Raw genomic sequence first — 20,384 nt, forward strand, 5'->3', positions numbered from 1 at the left:
AGAAATCAAACAAGCAAGTATATACATACCAACTTCCAGCTTTTTGATGCTTACTTAGAGATAAGACTTTCATGGACCCAGGCACCAGTGTCTCACACCTGTAATCCTTACTATTTGGGAGGCTGAGATCTGAGCATCGCAGTTCAAAGCCAGCCTAGACAGAAAAGTCTGTGAGACTGATATCCAATGAACCACCAGAAAACTAGAAGTGGCACTGTGGCTCAAAGTGGTAGAGCACCAGCCTTGAGCCGAAGAGCTCAGAGGACAGTGCCCAGGCCTAGAGTTCAAGCCCCACCACCCACCAAAAAAAAAAAAATCATGGATTTTCCTGCCTGAGCTGGCATTACACTGTGATTTTTAGATCTCAGTCTCTTTAAGGAGCTGGGATAATAGGCATGAGGCACTAGTGCCAGGCAAAATTTTTATTCTAGAAGCAATCACCAAGCAGAAGGTTGACACACACTTGTGAGAAAGATGGTGCACAGGCCACGTGTCTACAGCAGCCACACCTGCAATTTCCCTCCGCCCTGTTTTATTTATTTATTTATTTTTGCCAGTCCTGAGCTTGAACTCAGGGCCTGAGCACTGTCCTTGGACTTTCTCAAGGCTACAGCTCTACCACTTGAGCCACAGCACCACTTCTGGCTGTTTTCTATGTATGTGGTACCGAGGAATCGAACCTAGGTCTTCGTGCATGCTAGGCAAGCACTCTACCACTAGGCCAAACTCCCAGCCCTATTTTATTTTTTTTACCCTGGTTCCCTGAGAGCCAGGGAGCCAGTTTAGGAACCAGTAGATATTCCCTGGGGATGAACAGTTTGCTCTGGAATGTTCTCAAAAAGTAAGATGCTCACTTCACTTCTCTCCTCAGTCCAGACCAGCCTTTTGAGCTCCTGTGTGATTATATCCAGCAGTCCACTGTGGGGCAGGAGCTCATTACCCACATTATTACCTACAGATGCGACGAGCACGTACCCTTGGTGAGTACCTGAGGCCCGCCCAGTTGTCCCTTGGATGTGGCAGCAGGGAGCTGGGCAGATGCCAGTTGCTGGTGGTTCACACCTGTAACCCTACTCAGGAGGCTGAGATCTGAGGATCATGATTCAAAGCCAGCCCAAGTAAGAAAGTCTGTGAGATTCTTACCTCCACTGAACTATCCCCAAATCCTGCAATGGGGCTGTGGTTCAAGCAGTAGAGGAAAAAAGGCAAACAAAAAAATCCTCAGAGACAGCATGCCAGGTCCTGAGTTCAATACCCAAGACAAACACAAAAAGGAAAAGAAAATAAGCAGGACAGGACCTGCCTTTTTTGCCCCACTTCTGTGGGTGAACTGGCAGCTTTGCAGGGATGGGAGCTGAGTGCCTGATAGAGTGCTGGTGTAACTTTAGTAAGGTCCGCTCTGTCACTGTCCCCACAGGCTGTCTTGAAGAACCTCGCACAAGCACTTGGGGGCTACTACCATAGCTATAGTCCCGAGACGGAGGTAAGCACTCAGCCTGGATGTGGGCCCTTAGCCTGCTGGGCTAGGACAGAGCAGGCCCTAGGCCTGCTCCCTCCTTTCTGCCCCATCTCACACTCAGGGCGTGGCCTCAGGTAAAGTCAGATTACAATGACTTGATGAAAAGGCCTGGGATAGGCTGAAAGAAGTGGCAATCGGGAATTGAGGGCAGGCCTGGGAATCTAGGGGCCTCCCATCACTGTGTTAGCAGACCCCTCAGTCACTATCCAGTTGGCATTCCAAGTACAAAACAATTATCTCCCCAAGATGGAGTTCTTATTACTACGAGGGACCCAAAACAAGACAGAATGAGCCATATCTGCCATATTTTTGTCTTCGCTGACAGCTGTTTCTTACCCACGTTGTTTCTTCTTTCTGGAAGTAACAGTTAGCAAATGTGTCGATCGCTTGACATATTAATGATCTAATCATGCCAGGCATGGTAGTACACACCTGTAATCTCAGTGCTTGGGAGACTGAGACAGGAGGATGGTATGTTCGAGGACAACCTGGGCAATGCATAGTGACTCAAAATACCCCCCCCAAAATGGGTGAACACAGCCATAATACTCAATGTACATATGTGAATATTGAACTTGGGGAGTTGAGATGCATGGGGTGACTCTGATAAAAATGCAATGTGCTTAAAAAGGGGGGGGGTTATATTAAATGGAAACACTTGTGCATGACTAGTTGAGGAAAACAATACAAATTTGAAGAAATAAAATATTAAGTCAGGCACTAGTGGTTCCCACCTGTCAGTCTAGCTATTCAGCAGGTCTGAGACCTGAGGATCATAGTTCTAAGCCAGCCTGGCAAAAAAGTCCATGAGACTCTTGTTTCCAATAAACCACCAGAAAACTGGAAGTAGATCTGTGGCTCAAGTGGTAGAGTACTACCCTCAAGCAAAAAAAACCTCAGGGATAGCACCTAGGCCCTGAGATCAAGCCCTACAATTGATAAAATAAATAAAATAATAGGGGCTGGGAGTGTGGCCTAGTGGTAGAGTACTTGCCTAGCATATACAAAGACCTGGGTTCTATTCCTGGGTACCACATACATAGAAAAAGCTAGAAATAGTGCTGTGGCTCAAGTGATAGAGCTCTGAAAGCCCAAGGACAGAGCTCAGGCCCTGAGTTCAAGCTCCAGGATTGACAGAATAAATATATTAAAATAATAAAAAGTTTAAAAAGTCAGGTACCAGTGGCTGGTGCCTTTAATCCCAGCTACTCAGAAGGCTGAGATCTGAGGATTATGGTTCCAAACGAGCCAACCAGGAAAGTCCAGGAAGTGCTTATCTCTAATTACCAGGAAAAAAGCCAGAAGTGGAAATGTGGCTCAACTGATAGAGTGCTAGCCTTGTGTGAACTCGGGGCCTGAGTTCAAGGCCTAGCACTGGCATACACACCCCTGAAAAGAACAACATATATTTGAAAGCTCTTTCTGGCACATCAGACCTCAGTTTCTGACCTTGGGCCCCTTACCTGTAAATTTCACTTTGCTCTGGCCACTGCTGGTATAGCCAAATGATTTCTGGATGGCTCATTGCTTCTCCCCCACTCCTCCTCCCACCCCCGATCAACCCACCCAGCTCTACACTAGCCAGGATGTAGATGAGCTGCTGGAAGAAACTGAGAAGGCCCAGAACCTCCTGCACCATGTGCAAACCCTGCGCCAGAGTGGCCCATGTGAGGAGCTGGCTTATGTCATGAAGCAGGTAAGGGAATCATCTCTCTGCTCCCTGCCACCAGGCTGGGAGATTTAACCTCAGTTTTTCACTTTACACCTATGGACAAGGAGAGACTGGGCTAAACCAAGTTCCCTAAGTGCCTTAGCATGGCAGGATGTTAAAGACGAATCTGTCAACCTCTCTGGAAATGCCAGAAATCTTCAGAGAAGTGGGTAAAGTTGATGGGAGGGAAGGGGAAGGTGGTAAAAAGACAGGGCGGGTGGCAGAGAACTTGCTAGATTTAAGCTATTCTGTAAAATGAGAATTTTCTTTTCTTTTTTTTTTTTTTGTCAGTTGTGGGACTTAAACTCTGGGGCCTGGGTGTTGTCTCTGAGCTCTTCAACTACTTCCCCTACCCCTTGAGCCACAGCACCACTTCTGGTTTTCTGGAGGTGAACTGGAGATAAATCTCATAGACTTTAATGCCTGGGCTGGCTTTGAACTACGATCCTCAGATCTCAGCCTCCTGAGTAGCTAGGATTACAGACATGAGCCACCACGCCCAGCTAAATGAGAGTTTTCTAACTTAATTTAGATCTCCACTGAGATTGTCAAAGGACACCTCACAAGTCTTTTGCCTAAACCCCCAAAGCACGAAGCTCCTCTCACAATTGAATTCCCAAACTTGGACAAGACCTCTGCAGAATGGCTCAAGGTCAATGGTCTAAAAGGTAAATTCCCGAAGATGGACAATTTCCAGGACAACAGGTAGCTAACAAAAAAAGAATGGAATCATTGGGGGTTCTTGGCCAGTGCCTTGAAGTCCACTATTTTTTTTTTCAAGTACTAGGGCTTGGGGCCTGGGCACTATCCCTTAGCTTTTGGGCTCAACATTTTACCATTTGAGCCCACAGTTCCACTTCTTTCTGGCTGTTCAGTGAAAATCCATGGAACTAAGAACCTCATGGACTTTCCTGCCCAGGCTGGCTTCAAACCTGGATCCTAGATCTCAGCCTCTTGAATAGCTGGGGTTACAGGTATGAGCCACCTACCTAGCCCCCCTTTCTTTCTTCCTCCCTTTCTTCCTCCCTTTCTTTCTCTTTCTTTCTTTCTTTCTTTCTTTCTTTCTTTCTTTCTTTCTTTCTTTCTTTCTTTCTTATTTTTAGCCAAGAAGTTGAGCCTTTATCAGGTGCTAGCCCCCAACGCATACTCTCCTGTAGAAGAATTTGTACCCATCCTCCAGAAAACAGTATCGTCAACTATCCACCAGGTAAAATTCAGAGCTATGGCTTTCTCCCATCGTCAGCAGGGCTGCTCTGCATACAGCCTTACTGTGAGTTCAGGCAAGGGAATCATAAGGCAGAACCAAGGATAGATGGGCCTGAAAGCCTGGTGGAATGCAGAATTGCCACTCAGGACTCCAGAACTCATCCAACCAAATGTAACAGAGCGAGGGCTGGATGAGTACTGTGCCACTTAGCACACAAAAAGCCTTGGGTTTGATCTCCAGCACCAAAGCAAAACCAAAAAAGTCTACTATAATAACTCGTTTTTCAAAGACTTAGAAATGAAAGTTGGTCAATGAAGCAAGAGGGAATAGATGAGACCCCACAATCCCCTAAAGCTTTCCTCCAGCCACACAGACACACTTGCCTGTGCATCCACGCTGTGCCTTATACAGACATCTATGATTACCCTACCATATGCTCATGCATGTAGACCCCCCAGAGAAACAACTCTTCAGCTCTGTGTCCCCCATATCTGCTATACAGAAGCAGTCAGAGAATGCTTATTGGATAGCTGAGTGGATGAGGGGGTAAATGGAAGGGGGAGAGGGAAAGAGGGTAGGAATTGTAGATGGATGAATGAATAGAAATGCTGATGAATGGATGAAAAATGTGGATGGATGGATGGATGGATGGATGGATGGATGGATGGACATGTTGGTAAATGAATGGAAATATAGGCTGATGTATGGGTGAGTGAGTAGATGGATGATAAGATAGATGTATGAATTTATATATGAATGGCTGGCTGGCTGATTGGAAATGTGAAGAGCGAAAAAGAGAAAATAAAAAGAAGGAAAAGAGGGCCGGGGGTTTGGCCTAGTGGTTAAAGTGCTTGCCTAGCATGCACAAAGACCCGGGTTCGATTCCTCGGTACCACATATAGAAAAAAGCCGGAAGTGGTGCTGAGGCTCAAGTGGTAGAGCTCTAGCCTTGAGAAAGTCCAAGGACAGTGCTCAGGCCCCTGAGCTCAAGCCCAGGACTGGCAAAAAAAAAAAAAAAACAGATTAGAAGTGGGAGAAAGAATGAAAAAGAAGGAAAAGAATAATGGGTGGATAGACATGTTGAATGAATGAACATGACGATAGGTCAGTGGATAGAGGGAGAATAGATGGAAGGATATGTGAACAGATGGGAGGAAGGTAAGGAGGGAAAATGAAAAGAGTGATGATGGTGGAAACAGAATAAGAATGCAGGCAAATAGGTGGGTGGATGAATGGACGTATTGATGTGTGAACAGAAGAATGGAGGATGGAAAGATGGATAATAGAAAGGGGTAAAGGAAGAAAATTATGAAAGTAAAAATTAAAGGATAAGTGGAGCTGTGGCCCAGGTGGTAGAATGCTAGCAAAAAAAGCCTAGGAACAATGTCCACTCCCTGTATTCAATCTCCGGGAACAGCACACACATACCCAGCCCCCCAAAAGTTAAAGGATAGAAGGAGAAGTTGAAGGAAGGGTTGCTAGGCCAATAGAAAGATCCTTGGAAAGGTACAAGGTTGAAATGAAAGCAAGAGGGGTAGCAGCAGAGTGCTTCTAGCAGCTGGTAGATGAGAGAAGTTTGGTGGCGGACAGAACAGTAATGGATACATTGGGAATCCAATGTTAGCCAATACCTAGCAGTGGCTACTATGATTCTGCTTTATTACCTCAACTCCTAACCATATCACAAAGCTGGGCATGTGGCTTAGTGGCAGAATGCTTGCCTAGCATGCATGAAAGCCTTGGTTCAATTCCTCAGTCCCACATAAATGGAAAGAGCCAGAAGTAGTGCCGTAACTCATATGGTAGAGCACTAGACTTGAGCAAAAGACAGTGCCCAGACCCTGAGTTCAAGCCCCAAGACTGACAAAAAAAAAAGGCTGCTAACCATATGATAAGGGCTTAGGTGGGGGTTTAGAGGTAGCTTCCAAGAATGTGCTAGGCTGGCTCATTCAGGGGACCCATTTCCCAAAGAAGATGTGTTCCAGGCTCCATACAAATCGATGGCACACACACATGTCTGAGTTGAAAAGCCCAATGACTGAAAAATAAAAATAACAGTTCATGCCTGTAATCCTAGCTACTCAGGCTGAGATATGAGGATCACTGTTCTAAGCGAGCCAGGGCCTGTTTGTGAATCTCTTCTATCCAATGAAGAGCCAGAAAGAAAGAGCTAGAAGTGGAGCTGTGGCTCAAATGGTCGAACACTCTAGTCTGAAAGAAAAAAGCTAAACAAGAGCCTGAAGTCCTGAGTTCAAGTTCCAATACCAGCACAATGCAATGAATTAACTAATTAATTTAAACTTACACTCCTTCTTCATATGTGCCTCTGGTCCCCTGCTTTCTGTTCCACTCACACCTGAGCTCAGAAGGCAATGGTACAACTTGAATGGCATGATGGGACAGTAAAAAATATCCACGTGGACCTGCCCTTCCTCTGTGAATACCAGGTGAGTGATGTGTGCCATTCATCTGGAATATGGATCAAAGCTGAGGTGAGACCAAGCCATTGTCCTGTTTTAAATTACAGTCTCTGAGCTCCACCCACAAGTACACGCCCAAATGTAGCACTGGATAAGCCATATAGAACCCATTTGACCCTCTCTTTCCTAGTCTCATGGTAGAACTTCCCATGATTTAGAAGAGACTGGGCACTTCGGCTTAAAACACAGCCCTTCTGCAAGCTCAGAAGGGCTGGACACTGCAGTATCCACCCCTCTGTCCCTACTTCTCAACTGTCCCCCTTAAAACAGTGACTCTCGGGAGGCTGAGATCTGAGGATTATGGTTTGAAGCCAGCTCGGGTTGGCTCTTATCTCCAGCCCTTGAGAGGTGGGGTTTTTTTGTTGTTGTTTTTTGTCAGTCATGGAGCTCAAGGCTAGCGCTCTATCACTTTGAGCCACAGATCCACTTTCAGTTTTCTGGCTGCTGATTGGAAATAAGAACCTCACAAATCTGGGTATTGGTGGCTCATGCCTGTAATCCTAGCTACTCAGGAGGCTAGATCAGAGGATCACGGTTCAAAGCCAGCCCAAGCACAGACCCTCCCTCCCCACAGAGACTCTTATCTCTATCTTATCTCTAAGAGAAGAGGTTGGTAGTCTTGAGCTGAAGAGCTCAAGGACAGTTCCCAGGCCCTGAGTTCAAGCTCTAGGGCTGACAAAAAAAAAAATGTCTCCTGAACTTTCTTGCCTGGGCTGACTTCAAACTACAACCTCCAGATCTCAGCCTCCTGAGTAGCTAGAATTCCAGGCATGAAGCACAGACTTTGATCTCCAATTAACAACCAAAAACAGCCAGTCATGGAGTTGTGGCTCAAGTGGTAGAGTATCAGCCTTGGAGGGGGAGAGGAGTGTGGAATCCTCAGGGACAGTGCCCAGCTCCTGAGTTCAACCCCAGGACTGACGCGCGCATGCACACACACACACACACACACACACACACACACTCACACACTCACACTCATGCTTGTTCGTGCTCTTCAGAAGCAGCTTGGAAGAGTTGTGCGCATGTACGAGAGGCGAGTTGAATGGCTCTCCCTGGCCAGCAGAAGAATCTGGGGCACGCTCTGTGAGAAAAGGTACATTTTCCAAGCCTGCTCCTTCCATTGTGGAGCTGCAGGAAGACCCTCGCTTTATCCAACTCATACTTCCCTTTTGGCAGCCTCAGAAGCTGCTGCTTGGTGGGGAGGGGGGAGTCAGAGCCTCTGAGCAGAGTAACTAGAGGAGCACAGAGGAAATGGGACAATATTATCATTGTCACTTACAGTATCATCAGCGTGTCATTCTAGATTCTTCTCCGCCACCCCCCACTTTGGTGCTGGTACTGGGGCTTAGACTCAGGACCTAGGTGCTTTTTCTTAGCTTTCTTGCTCAAGGCTGGTGCTCTACCACTTGAGCCATCTCCTCATCTCCAATTTGTTGGTGGATTTTTGTTGATGGTTTTTGTTGTTGTTGTTGTTGTTGTTATTCTTTGTTTTGATTTGGTGGTCCTGAGGTTTGAACTCTGGGCCTGGGTGCTGTCCCTGAGCACTTCAACTCAAGGCTAGTGCTCTACCACTTTAAGCCACAGTGACACAATTTTCTAGTGGTTCATTGAGTCTCACAGTCTTTTGTGCCTTGGCTGGCTGTGAACCTTAATCCTCAGATCTCAGCCTCCTGAGTAGCTAGGATTCAGGCATGAGCCACCACCACCCAGCCTTAGCACAGATTTGAATCTCGAATCCTTAGCTCAGTTTGCTTCTACATGTGCTTTGGCTATGGCTAGACCCTTCCCTCGGGGTGAGGCTGTAGGTGTGGCTGCCTACAGCCTGAGAACTGCTTTCTACTACCCCTCCAGGGTTCAAACATCAGCCCGTCTATAAGCCATTCCCTCGAGCCAGGGAGACAAGATGCTCTGATTATTCAGGGCCAAGTGCCTAGCCCTGGGGCCTGGCATGGGATCAGCTTTACCCAGCTCAAATGAACTGATAGAGGCAGAGGTGTTTTCTAAAGGGAAATTAGGTCACGGTTGAAGGAAGAAGTAATAGATGTTAAGGAGAATGAGACAATGAAGATCAAAAGAAAGCCCAGCTAGTGGCTTTTCTTTTGCTATCTATACTGTCTCAACCTGAGAATGGCTCTGTGTGCTGATAGCTTACACCTGTGATCCTAACTACTCATAGACTAAGATCTGAGGATTGCAGTTCAAAGCCAGCCTGGGCAGGAAAGTCCATAAGACTCTTAATAAACTACCAAAAAAAAGTTCAAAGCAGAGGTATGGCCTAAGGGGTGGAGTGCTAGCCTTAAGCAAAAGAAGCTCGGGGACAGCACCCAGGCCCTGAGTTCAAGCTCCAGGACCAGCACAAGAGAAGGAGCAATTGAGAGAGAACGGAGAACAGATTTAAAGTAGTAAAATTAGAGGGAGACAGAACAGGGTGGGTCCTGGGACAGGAGAGCTTAAAGATACAAATGAGAGTTGGATGCTGTTGGCTTACTCCTGTAATCCTAGCTAATAAGGAAGCTGAGGTCTGAGAATTGCAAATTCAAAGCCAACCCAGGCAGGAAAAGTCCATGAGATGATTATCTCAAAAATTAACCATCAAAAAGCCAAAAGTAGCCAAATATAATGACTCCCATCTGTAATCCTAGCTACTCAGGAGGCTGAGAGCTGAGGACTGTGGTTCAAAGCCAGCCCGGGCACAAAAGTCTGGGAGACTGTTATCTCCAATTAACCACCAGAAAACCATAAGTGGCACTGTGGCTCCAGTGGTAGAGCACTAGCTTTGACCTGAAGAGCTCAGGGATAGCACCCAGACCCTGAGTTCAAGCCCCAGGACCAGCATATACATACAAAGCCAGGGTGGAGGTATAACTCGTGATAAATGTCTAGTCGGTAACAAAATAAAAGCTAAGGGACAGTGCTTAGGTCTTGAGTTCAAACACACACACACACACACACACACACACACACACACACACACACACACACACACTAAAAGAATAGACATTTCCCCAAAGGCCCGGGTTCACCTAGTTCCATTTCTCTGGATTCTGTTTTCGCTGCAAAAAGACCTTGATTTAGGACTGGGGAGTTTGGCCTGGTGGTAGAGTGCTTGCCTAGCATGCATAAAGCCCTGGGTTCAATTCCTTGACTCCATATATTCAGAAAAAGCCAGAAGTGGTGCTGTGGCTCAAGTGGCAGAGCACTATCCTTGAGCAAAAGTGTCCAAGGACAGTGCCAAGGCCCTGAGTTCAAGCCCCAGGACTAGCAAAAAACCAAAAACAAAACACCTTGATCTATAGAAATGTTGAATGCTAGCCCTTTCAGTAAAGACATTTATGCAAATCTTTCTGTACCTATACCCAGTTTTTAAACCAGATCTCCATCCCCCAGACTTCATTCCATAAGAAGAAGCCCCTTTATAACCCCTGTTGATCTCAGAGCCCCCGCCCTCACCCCACAGAAGACTTTGGCAAGCTGTAAATTTGGCCTGTAAAAAAATCTACCCCCACCCCGCCCTGCATCCCCTCTACCCGGTCCTTGGAAAACACTTTAAATAGTAAAATGGAACAAAATGAAGATTATCTGAGCGATTTGGTTCTCTACTTGAAGCTTGTGTTTCTCTTTTAGGGTGGTGATACTGCTAGATGTCTCCGTGACCAATTCCATGTACATTATTCATATTCAGCACTCGCTGCGGCTGCTGCTAGAAGAGCAGCTGTCCAATAAGGACTGCTTCAACCTCATTGCGTAGGTGCTATTGGGCTTCCCCTGGGGAGGGGCGGGGCCAAGGGCTCCAGAGCCTGGCTGCACTGGACTGGGGCTTGGGGCTCAGCCCCAAGTAGTAGACAGACCATAGATACTGACATCCCACCGACTCAGCAGTCCAGGAAGGCTAATCACTTTATCTGATTGAGGTGATCTTGTTTGGGTCATTGAATAATTAAGTGATAGCAACATTGTCTCACTGGGGTGCAGGCAGTTAAGTGGCCCCAAAACACAGCTAGGATAAGGTAACTCAGCTCATTGCCCCATTTGGCTTCCAAGCCAATAAACTAGAAAGATGGTTTCAGTCAGGTCTGAGTCTTAAGCCTTTAGACTGATCTAGCAGACTACAAAATTTCAACCATCTGGGATTCTCATTTCTAAATGTAAATAAAAATAGAAGACACATATATTTACATTCTATCTATTTATCCATTTATAATTTTAAAACTATATGGATTTTTACATGCATACCAGATATCAGAACTTGAACTCAAGCCCTTGTGTTCTTGCTTGGCTTTTTTTTTTTTGCTCTAGGCTGGTACTCTACCACTCCAGCCACACTTCTGCTTCCAGCTTCTGGGTGATTAATTGGAGACAAAACTCTCACAGACTTTTCCATCCAGCTTGGCTTTGGACTGTGCCTCAGATCTCAGCTTCCTGAATAGCTAAAATTATTATGCTATGTTTGATTTTAAAATTACATTTTACATGTATGTTTTTGTTTTTGCCAGTCAGGGTCTGGGCACTGTCCTTGAGCACTTTTGCTCAAGGTTAATGCTCTGCCATTTGAGCCACAGCACCACTTCTGGCTTTTTCTGTGTATGTGGTACTGAGGAATCAAACCCAGGGCTTCATGCATGCTAGGCAAACACTCTACCACTAGACAACACTCCCAATACATAGTTTTTAAATTGTATTTTATGTATACTATACCGCTATCACAAAAATTTATTAAATTATACGTAGCTTTTGAGATTGCAAACCATCTTTAGGGAAGACAGAAAAGAAACCCACTTGAGACGGACATTTTTACTCAGTTTCATACCAAATAAAACTTGTCAGAAGCCCACTGAACAGTTAATATTAGATATTTTTAGGCTGGACTTTGTTGGCTCATGCCTGAAATCCTAGCTACTCAGAGGCTGAGAACTGAGGGTCACAGTAAGAAACCAGCCTGGAGAAGACAGTTCATGAGAATCTTACCTCCAATTAACCATCAAAAAGCAAGCCAGGCACTAGTGGCTCATGCCTGTAATCCTAGCTATTCAAGAAGCTGACATATGAGGATTATGGTTCAAAGCCAGCCCAGGCAGAAAAGTCCCATGCAACTCTTATCTCCAATAAACCACTTAAAAACCAGAAGTGGCCATCAGAAGTGGCTCAAATGGTAGAGTGCTAGCCTTGAGCACAAAGAGATGTAGGGACAGCACCCAGGCCCTGAGTTCAAGTCCCAGGAGTGTGTGTGTGTGTGTGTGTGTGTATTTTTAAAAAGAAAACCAAGAAAAGAACACTGGGGTATGGGGAGTTAATGCAGAGACAGGAGACAGAAGGCTTAGGTCAGCATGTCAGAAAGGAAGCCAACCAATGCTGAAAGCTGCAGCTCTGTGTACTTGGTATGTTCTAGAACAAGTCACAACCAGAAAGAAAATCTCCCAGAATTTTGTTCACCTAAATCCAAGAGATCTGGGCTACAGACTAGATGCATGCTTTCCCTAAAGAAAAGGCAGCCTTTTTCTTTCTTTCTTTTCTTTCTTTTTCTGTGTGTATATGGGGGGGGGGGGCAGGTTGAATTCAGGCCTGGATACTATCTCTTAGCTGTTTCACTTAAAACTGGTATTCCACTTCCAGCTTTTGGGTGGTTAATAAGAGTCTCCTGGACTGTCTTGCCTGGGCTGGCCTCAAGCTGTGATCCTCTGATCTCAGCCTCCTGAGTAGCTGGGATTACAGGTGAGAGCCACCAGCATCCAGCTTTGCCTTTGCTTTCTTCAAAGGTTTGGAAGCACAATTGAAAGCTGGAGGCCAGAGATGGTTCCCGTGAACCACAACAATTTGCAGAATGCCTGGCGGTAGGTGACCCGAAGCCTTTTGTCCCTGCGGTGTCTGAAGACAGGCCTTATGGGCAGGCATGCTTTTCTCCATCCCCCTATACCAAGAGGTCTAGACTCCCTGCCCCTCAACTGCCTTGGGAAATTGTCAGAGGACAAATGTGTCCACTGTCTCCCCTGGGGGAGGTGGCGGGGGAGGTGGGGGGAGAATGGCACCTCTCAGCCTCACGCCTGCCTCCCCAGGTGGGCCTTGGGCCTGCATTGTCAAGGCAGCAGAAATGTGCTCAGCGCCCTGAGGAAGACCATGGAAGTAGACTTCAAGGACAAAGAAAGACACCACTCTCAGGGCATCTACCTCTTCACAGGCGGCATCCCTGACCAGGATGTGGTAGGTAGGCCTGGTGCCAGGCATTCGTTATCCCTCTGCTCCCAGCTTTACAGTGGCTTCTCTGGGATTCTGGGGGTGTGTGTGCACAAACACTTGTACCCACATACCAGTCCTGGGGCTTGAACTCAGGGCCTGGGCACTGTCCCTGAGCTTTTTTTTTTTTTTTTTTTTCAAGACTAGCACTCTATCACTTGAACACAGCTTCACTTCTGGCACACGTCTGTGAGTGAGTGTGTGTGTGTGTTTCATTAGAGATGAGTCTCACAGACTTTCATTCCTGAGCTGGCTCTGAACCATGTTCCTCGGATCTCAGATTCCTTCCTGTGAACCACTAGTGCTCCGCTTTGCTTGTGCTTTGTGAGTACCTGGGGACAGAACCCAGGGTTTCATGCACGCTGTCAAGCACTCTGCACTTTTACCCTTCTAACCTCTCCATCATAAATGACACTGTGTAGACCAGATGTTAAGATGCTGCTGCATTCGGAACATCCCCTTTATAATAACAACCACAACAACAAAAAACAAGGTGCAAGATGCTGCACCAGCCAGGAACCTGTAGCTCACACCTATAATCTTAGCTACTCGGGAGGTTAAGATCTGAGGGTCACAGTTCAAAGCCAACCTGGTCAAGAAAGACCATGAGACACCCATCTCCAATAATCTAGCAAAAACCCAGAAGTAGAGTTGTGGTTTCAGTGGTAGGGAGAGCACTAGCCCTGCTTCTAGCTCGGCAAGCTTCTCGTAGGGAGACGGCTCTCTTGCTGGTCACAAACCAGATCTTCTTTGACCAAGTCAAGAGTTGAACTCTATTCATGCTGAAAGAAATCAGTCTCACGGATTTCCATGCTCAGAGCTGCGTACTAGACTCTACACACAGTTAAGACCTAAGAAAGGTCCATTATGCTGACACATTAGGAGGCCAGAGGCTTGTAGGCCTTTAGGACTTCTTTTTCCTCTCTTCCACAGTCCATACTCAGTGACTATGTGGCAGAGGCCTGTGGGGGCTGCGATATCCAGCTGAACGTGTGTCTCTTCTATGTGGGGGAGCCACACATAGATGCTACACCTCCTGCCCGCTATGCCAGCCGGACAGACACGGCTGCTGCCTACAAAGAGATCACACAGGCTTCTGGCGGCCGCTTCCACTGGTTTGGAGAAACAGGTGAGTGCGCTATCTCGACACCATTGATACATTCCACCAAAGGTACACATGAATCATAACTTCCAAATATAACATTAGCTGAACCCTGGTGGCTCATACCAGACATCCTAAATACCCAGGAGGTTGAGATCTGAGGATCTCAGTTCAAAGCCAGCCTAGGCAGGAAAGTCCATGAGATGTTTATCTCCAGTCAACCACCAGAAAATGGGAAGTAGAGCTGTGGCTTAAGGTGGTAGAGTGCTAGCCTTGAGCAAAAGAGCTTAGGGACAGCATCCAAGCCTTGAGTTCAAGTCCCACAATCGTAAAACAAAACAAAAACACAAGGACCTACGTTCCATTCTTAGTCCTATCACCACCCCACCAAAATATAAAAAATAAATCAAATGGGACTGGGAGTGTGGTCTAATGGTAGTACTTGTCTAACATGAACAAAAGCCCTTGGTTTAATTTCTTAGCACCATATATACAGAAAAAGCTGGAAGTTGTGCTGTGACTCAAGTAATAGAGCACTAGCCTTGAGAAAGCCCAAGGACACAGTGCCCAGGCCTTGAGTTCAAGCCCCAGGACTGGCAAAAAAAAAAAATCAAATGGTAAATCCTATATTTGAATACAATTTTTTCATGTCATGTGTGTGTGTGTGTGTGTGTGTGTGTGTGTGTGTGTGTGTGTGTTAATACTGGAGTTTGAACTTAGGACCTGAGTTCTGTCCCTGAGCTTTGTTTCCACTCAAGGCTAGCACACTACCACTTAAACTACAACTCTATTTCTAGGTTTTTGGCTGGTTCATTGGAAATAAAAATCTAACATGTTCCTGCCCAAGCTGGCTTCAAACCGCGATTGTCAGATCTCAGCCTCCTGAGTAGCTAGGGTTATAGGTGTGAGCCACCAGTGCCCAGCTTACATTTTTCTCTTTCATATACCCATCTCAACAATAAATAGATGGGCTGATGAATGTATGAAATAAATAACAGATTCAGTGGTATGTTCATACCCAAACCGTCATGACAACAGAGGAGTGACCAACGCTGGAACACACTTAGTGCCTCCAGCCTCCCTAACTCAGAACTGTGACATTTGTGGGGCTATGACATTAGTGGCATCACTATGGCTGGACTCTGTGCCCTAAAAAGTCCTGGCCTGTCCAGCTAAGTTACTGGTGATTATAACTCATCTGGCCCTTGGGCCCCCATGTATTCAGATATGAAACCTTGCCAGGCCCCAACTCAGGACTTGGTTTGTTCCCAGGCATTTATGAGAGTGATGACATCAGCGCCATCATAGCTGAGATCGAAAAGGCACGCAACTACTCCCAGAAGGTATGTATGCCATGAGCTGTGGCCCCATGCCTGGTCTTTTTATTTTGGGGGCAGTCATGGAGCTTGAACTCTAGGCCTGGGTGCTGTCCCTGAGTTCTTCAGCTCAAGGCTAGCTCTCTACCACTTGAGCCACAGCGCCACTTGCAATTTTCTGGCTGTTAATTGGAGATAAGAGTCTCACAAAATTTTTTGTGCCTGGGCTGGCTTTGAACCACAGTCCTCAGATCATAGCCTCCTAAGTAGCTAGGATTACAGGTGTGAACCACTGGCACCAGGCTGCCTAAATGTCTTACAATGAAAATAGCACTGCCCTAAAGGCTCTCCTACTCCTGGGAACAGGTACTATGGTCTTAGACAGGAGCTTTGAACTCATTGAGCTTTGGCTTCTTCCTTTATAAGACAGGGATTAGGCCGGGAGTTTGGCCTAGTAGTAGAAGTGCTTGCCTAGCATGCATGAAGACCCGGGTTCGATTCCTCGGTACCACATACATAGAAAAAACGCCAGAAGTGGTGCTGAGCCTCAAGTGGTAGAGCTCTAGCCTTGAGAAAGTCCAATGACAGTGCTCAGGCCCTGAGCTCAAGTCCAGGACTGGCAAAAAAAAAAAAAAAGACAGGGATTAAAGAGCACTGCCCAGGGACATAGCTGGCACGTCTTAGCCTAAGGGCTTGAGATCCCCAGATATTAACTAGCCTCGTGCCTGCAATACCTTAAGCCTTGGGGTACTTACTGTTGTTAATAAGACTGACCCACAAACTGGGTGCTGGTTCAAAGCGCAACCAGGCAGAAAAGTCCCTGAGACTCTTATCTCCCATGTATGCTTATGTGTACACATGCGCACGCATCTAACCCTCCCCATCCCCCTTTCAGTGTGCCTTACTTGTGGCCTCGTTGAAGAATCATTCACAGAAAGAACTGGAAAAGGCAGCCGTCCTGACAGAGAAGCCAGTGATGCTGAAGCAACATCAACCCAGCAAATTCTGTCCTCCCAAGCCCACGGTCCCCTCAGTGGCCAGAATGGTTTGACTCCCCTCTCCCTGATAACACACAGAGGATTTTATGTCCAGCTTGCTGTCTCCTGGTTTTTCCTGAGTCTCCAAATGGCTGGGCCAGACAACTCACACACACATACTCCACACTCCCACCCCTGGCTTTTAAGGCCAGTTCAGGAATGGCCGGGCCTGTGAAAGGTGCCTCTTTCATGGCATCTAGGGAGGGGACCTGCTTCTCAGCTGCTTCTCAGCTCTGAGGGGTACCCCCTGGCACTCTTCTTTGGCTCTGATTTGTTCCCTAACCTAGTCCCCCAATATATCAATAGCTCTATTAGAGGGTCTCAAAGAAATGGGGTTCCTTATGAGCTCTTAGCAGGGACATACAGGACCTTAAAGGTACCTGGACCTGCCCAGTCACAGCCTGTGAAATGTGTTCTGCATAAATCACCCACCCCACCACATACACACACACACACACACACACACACACACACACACACACACACAGAGTCACATTTTACTTATTTATTTATTACCAGTCCTCGAGCTTTAACTCAGGAGCTGGGCACTGTCTGAGCTTTCTCAAGGCTAGTTCTCTACCACTTGAGCCACAGCACCACTTCTGGCTTTTTCTGTGTATATGGTACCAAGAAATGGAACCCAGGGCTTGGTGTATGCTAGGCAAATATTCTACCACTAGGCCATGCTCCCGGCCCTAGAGTTACCTTTAGAGAGAAGATTTCTCCAGCCTGTAGCAGTTCTATAAACAGAGCACCTGGAAATCCTGTAACTGCCCACTGACTAAGACCCTGTGGCGACAGCTAATCTTAAGCTAAAAAAAAAAAAACAGCCCAGAAAGTGGTTCGTTTATTCCCAGAGAATTCTGTACCTGCAGGCACTGCCTCATTCAAAGAGTTCCCTCAGGTTTTGACGTAGGACCTTCTCTTGCCAGATTCTAAGAGAAAGCCCTAGGATCTCAAGATCCAAGGCCTTCAGTGGTACTGAGTTGATCTCTAGTGAAGAGGCTTAATACTGGGCTAGAGACCCCTGCAAGCAGCAGTATTCAGGTCATTTCCACAGCAGGCCACTTAGAGATGTCATTAGCCAGTGTAGAGTCCTAGGCGATTAAAGCTGTCTCTACATTCTGGTGATGAGAAGCAGGAGAAGGAATCCTCCTTTCGACCTTACATGTCTGCTGCCAGGCACTGGTGGCTCACACCTGTAATCCTAACTATGTAGGAGTCTAAAGGATCATGGTTTGAAGCCAGCATGGGCAGGAAAGTCCATGAGACTCTAATCTACTGTACTCAGAAAAGGCTGGAAGTAGAAGTGTGGCTGAAGTGGTAAAGCATTAGTCTTGACTAAAAAAAAACCTCAGGGACAGTGCTGAGGCCCTGAGTTCAAGCCCCAGCTCCATCACCAAGGAAAAAAGAAAGAAAAAAAATAATGAAAACAAAAATCTTAACTGCCTGCTGGCACTGGTGCGCATGTGTACATCTGTTCAACCCAAAGCACAGAGTCTCCTCTGAACCTGCTCTCAAACACATCTGAGGGTGTGTTCCCACACCCTTGAGCCCCCTCCATTCAGACGTTTCTGATTGACAGAACAAGGGTGGAGTAATGGGCTGCCAAAAGGACCAGGCCTCTGATGGGAAAGATGGCCTGTTTTCTAGAACATTAAAGATGACCTGGTCAGAGAGAAGATCCCTCCATTGAAAGCTCAAAAGTGGGCTCCACTCAATAGCAGAGCAGCCATCTCCCCAGGTAAGGCCTGGTGTTGGGAGGGGCAGGATGGAGGGAAGGCTCAGGCAACCTCAGTGATTAATGAAGATGACTGAACGATCAGTGCACTGGCAGCATGAGAGGCTCACACCTGTAATCCTATCTACTCAGGAGGCTGAGACCTGAGCATCACAGTTTGAAGCCAGCCTGAGCAAGAAAGACCATGAGATTTATCACCACCTAAAAACCAGAAATGGAGCTGTGACTCAGAGTGATAGAGTGCCAGCCTTGAGCCAAAAAGTTCAGGGACAGCACCCAGGCCCTGAGTTTAAGCCCCATGGATGATGATGATGATGATGATGATGATGATGATGATGGTGATGATGATGGTGATGATGATGGTGATGATGGTGATGATGGTGATGATGATGATGGTGATGATGATGGTGATGATGATGATGATGATGATGATGATGGTGATGATGGTGATGATGATGATGGTGATGATGATGATGATGATGATGATGATAGTGATGATGGTGATAATCCCTGTAAGACCTGTCTGTCAGTCCTATGCAGGAGGTTCTCTATCATTTAATGGTGGGGGAAATTTAGACTCAGAGGAGTTTCTGATAAGCCAGCTGGTCATCACTATTTTTATAAATGTAATCATAAATCAAAGACTTATGTTCATTTTAAGATAAAAGATACAGCTTTTCCTAGCTATGCAGGAGGCTGAGATCTGAGGTTCGTGGCATGAAGCCATGTCTAGCAGGAAAGTGTGTGAAACTCTTATCTCTAATGAATCAGCAAAAAGCCAAAAATGGAGACATGGCTCAACTAGCAGAGTGTCAGCTCTGAGGGCAAAAGCTAAGAGATAGCACTCAGGCCCTGAGTTCCCTCAGTATCAGCAGAGGAGGGGGGGAAGAGGGCACTCAGGGCAGAGTTCTAGATTAGGATGGGATTCTGTGTGTGTGTGTGTGTGTGTGTGTGTGTGTGTGTGTGTGTGTGCGCGCGCACGCCAGTACTGAGGGCTTGAGTTCAAGGCCTCACCTTTTTGTGTATGTGGGGTGGGGTTCATGGGGCTTGGACTCTGGGTCTGAGCACGGACCCTAAGCTCTTCAGCTCAAGGCTACCACTCTACCCCTTGAGCCATAGCCCCACTTCCCCATTTTCTAGTAATTAATTGGAGATAAGGGTCCCACTTACTTTAGTGCCTGAGCTGGGTTTGAACTACAATCCTCAGATCTCAGCCTCCTGAGTAGTTAGGATTACAGGCGTCAGCCACTGTGCCTGGCTTTTAGGCCTTACATTCTTCTTACATTCTTGCTTGGCTTTTTGCCTCCAGGTTAGTTGTTGTTGTTGTTGTTGTTGTTGTTGTTGTTGTTCTTCTTCTTCTTCTTCTTCTTCTTTCTCTCTCTCTCTCTCTCTCTCTCTCTCTCTTTCTCTCTCTCTCTCTCTCTCTCTCTCTCTCTCTCTCTCTCTCTCTCTCTCTCCCCTCCCTCCCCCCTGCTTTCTCCCCCCTGCTCTCTCCCTCCCTCTCTCTCTCCCTCTCTCTCTCTCAAACTGTTATCCTCAGCTCTCAGCCTCCTGCGTAGCTAGGATTACAGGTGTGAGCCACAGACACTAGGCTTCACTCTACTTCTTACTAGCTCCTCTGTAACCTGGAGGCAATGTGAGTCTGAGAAGGCATAAGGCACACAAGCCCTTAGCAAATATCAGGACTCATGGAGGCTAACTCCAGCTATTCCTGATCTGGAACTTGGGGTGAGGACAAAAGATACCTCGAAGCCTTCTCAGAGGCCCATTAGACAGGAGCACAATGGCTGAAATGTTGCCGGGCTGTTCAACAGTACTGCAGGAACCCATAAGGCTAACCTGCCCAACAAATTAATGTCCTGCAGCTGCAGATCTGCTCAGGAAAGAATGGACGGCAGAACAGAAGCAAAAGACCAAAACCAAGGAGGCAGAGACAGCTATGGACTTGTTCTACACCGAATCTGGGAATCGTGTAGGTAAGCCGGAGCCTACAGGCCTGTCTTTAATAAAGAATTCAGTTCTTTCAACCCAGCAAAATGG

At 46.7% G+C, this 20,384-nt stretch overlaps 1 protein-coding gene across 1 annotated transcript in view; it reads left to right on the forward strand.

The window, feature by feature from the left end:
* Vwa3a (von Willebrand factor A domain containing 3A) overlaps positions 1–20,384 on the forward strand; it is a 53,913-nt gene that overhangs the window by 21,411 nt on the left and 12,118 nt on the right. The window contains exons 11-25 of the mRNA XM_090357824.1: positions 872–980; positions 1,418–1,483; positions 3,090–3,215; positions 3,763–3,898; positions 4,334–4,437; positions 6,804–6,884; positions 7,919–8,013; positions 10,545–10,664; positions 12,674–12,748; positions 12,971–13,115; positions 14,082–14,277; positions 15,523–15,593; positions 16,462–16,611; positions 18,257–18,347; positions 20,210–20,320. Coding sequence (XP_090213950.1) covers positions 872–980; positions 1,418–1,483; positions 3,090–3,215; positions 3,763–3,898; positions 4,334–4,437; positions 6,804–6,884; positions 7,919–8,013; positions 10,545–10,664; positions 12,674–12,748; positions 12,971–13,115; positions 14,082–14,277; positions 15,523–15,593; positions 16,462–16,611; positions 18,257–18,347; positions 20,210–20,320 — 1,676 coding nt within the window. The remainder of the gene's footprint in view (positions 1–871; positions 981–1,417; positions 1,484–3,089; positions 3,216–3,762; positions 3,899–4,333; positions 4,438–6,803; positions 6,885–7,918; positions 8,014–10,544; positions 10,665–12,673; positions 12,749–12,970; positions 13,116–14,081; positions 14,278–15,522; positions 15,594–16,461; positions 16,612–18,256; positions 18,348–20,209; positions 20,321–20,384) is intronic.

Source organism: Megascapheus bottae, chromosome 25 (genome assembly GCF_031878675.1).
Source record: "Megascapheus bottae isolate mThoBot1 chromosome 25, mThoBot2.hap1, whole genome shotgun sequence".
Lineage (NCBI taxonomy): Eukaryota > Metazoa > Chordata > Mammalia > Rodentia > Geomyidae > Megascapheus > Megascapheus bottae.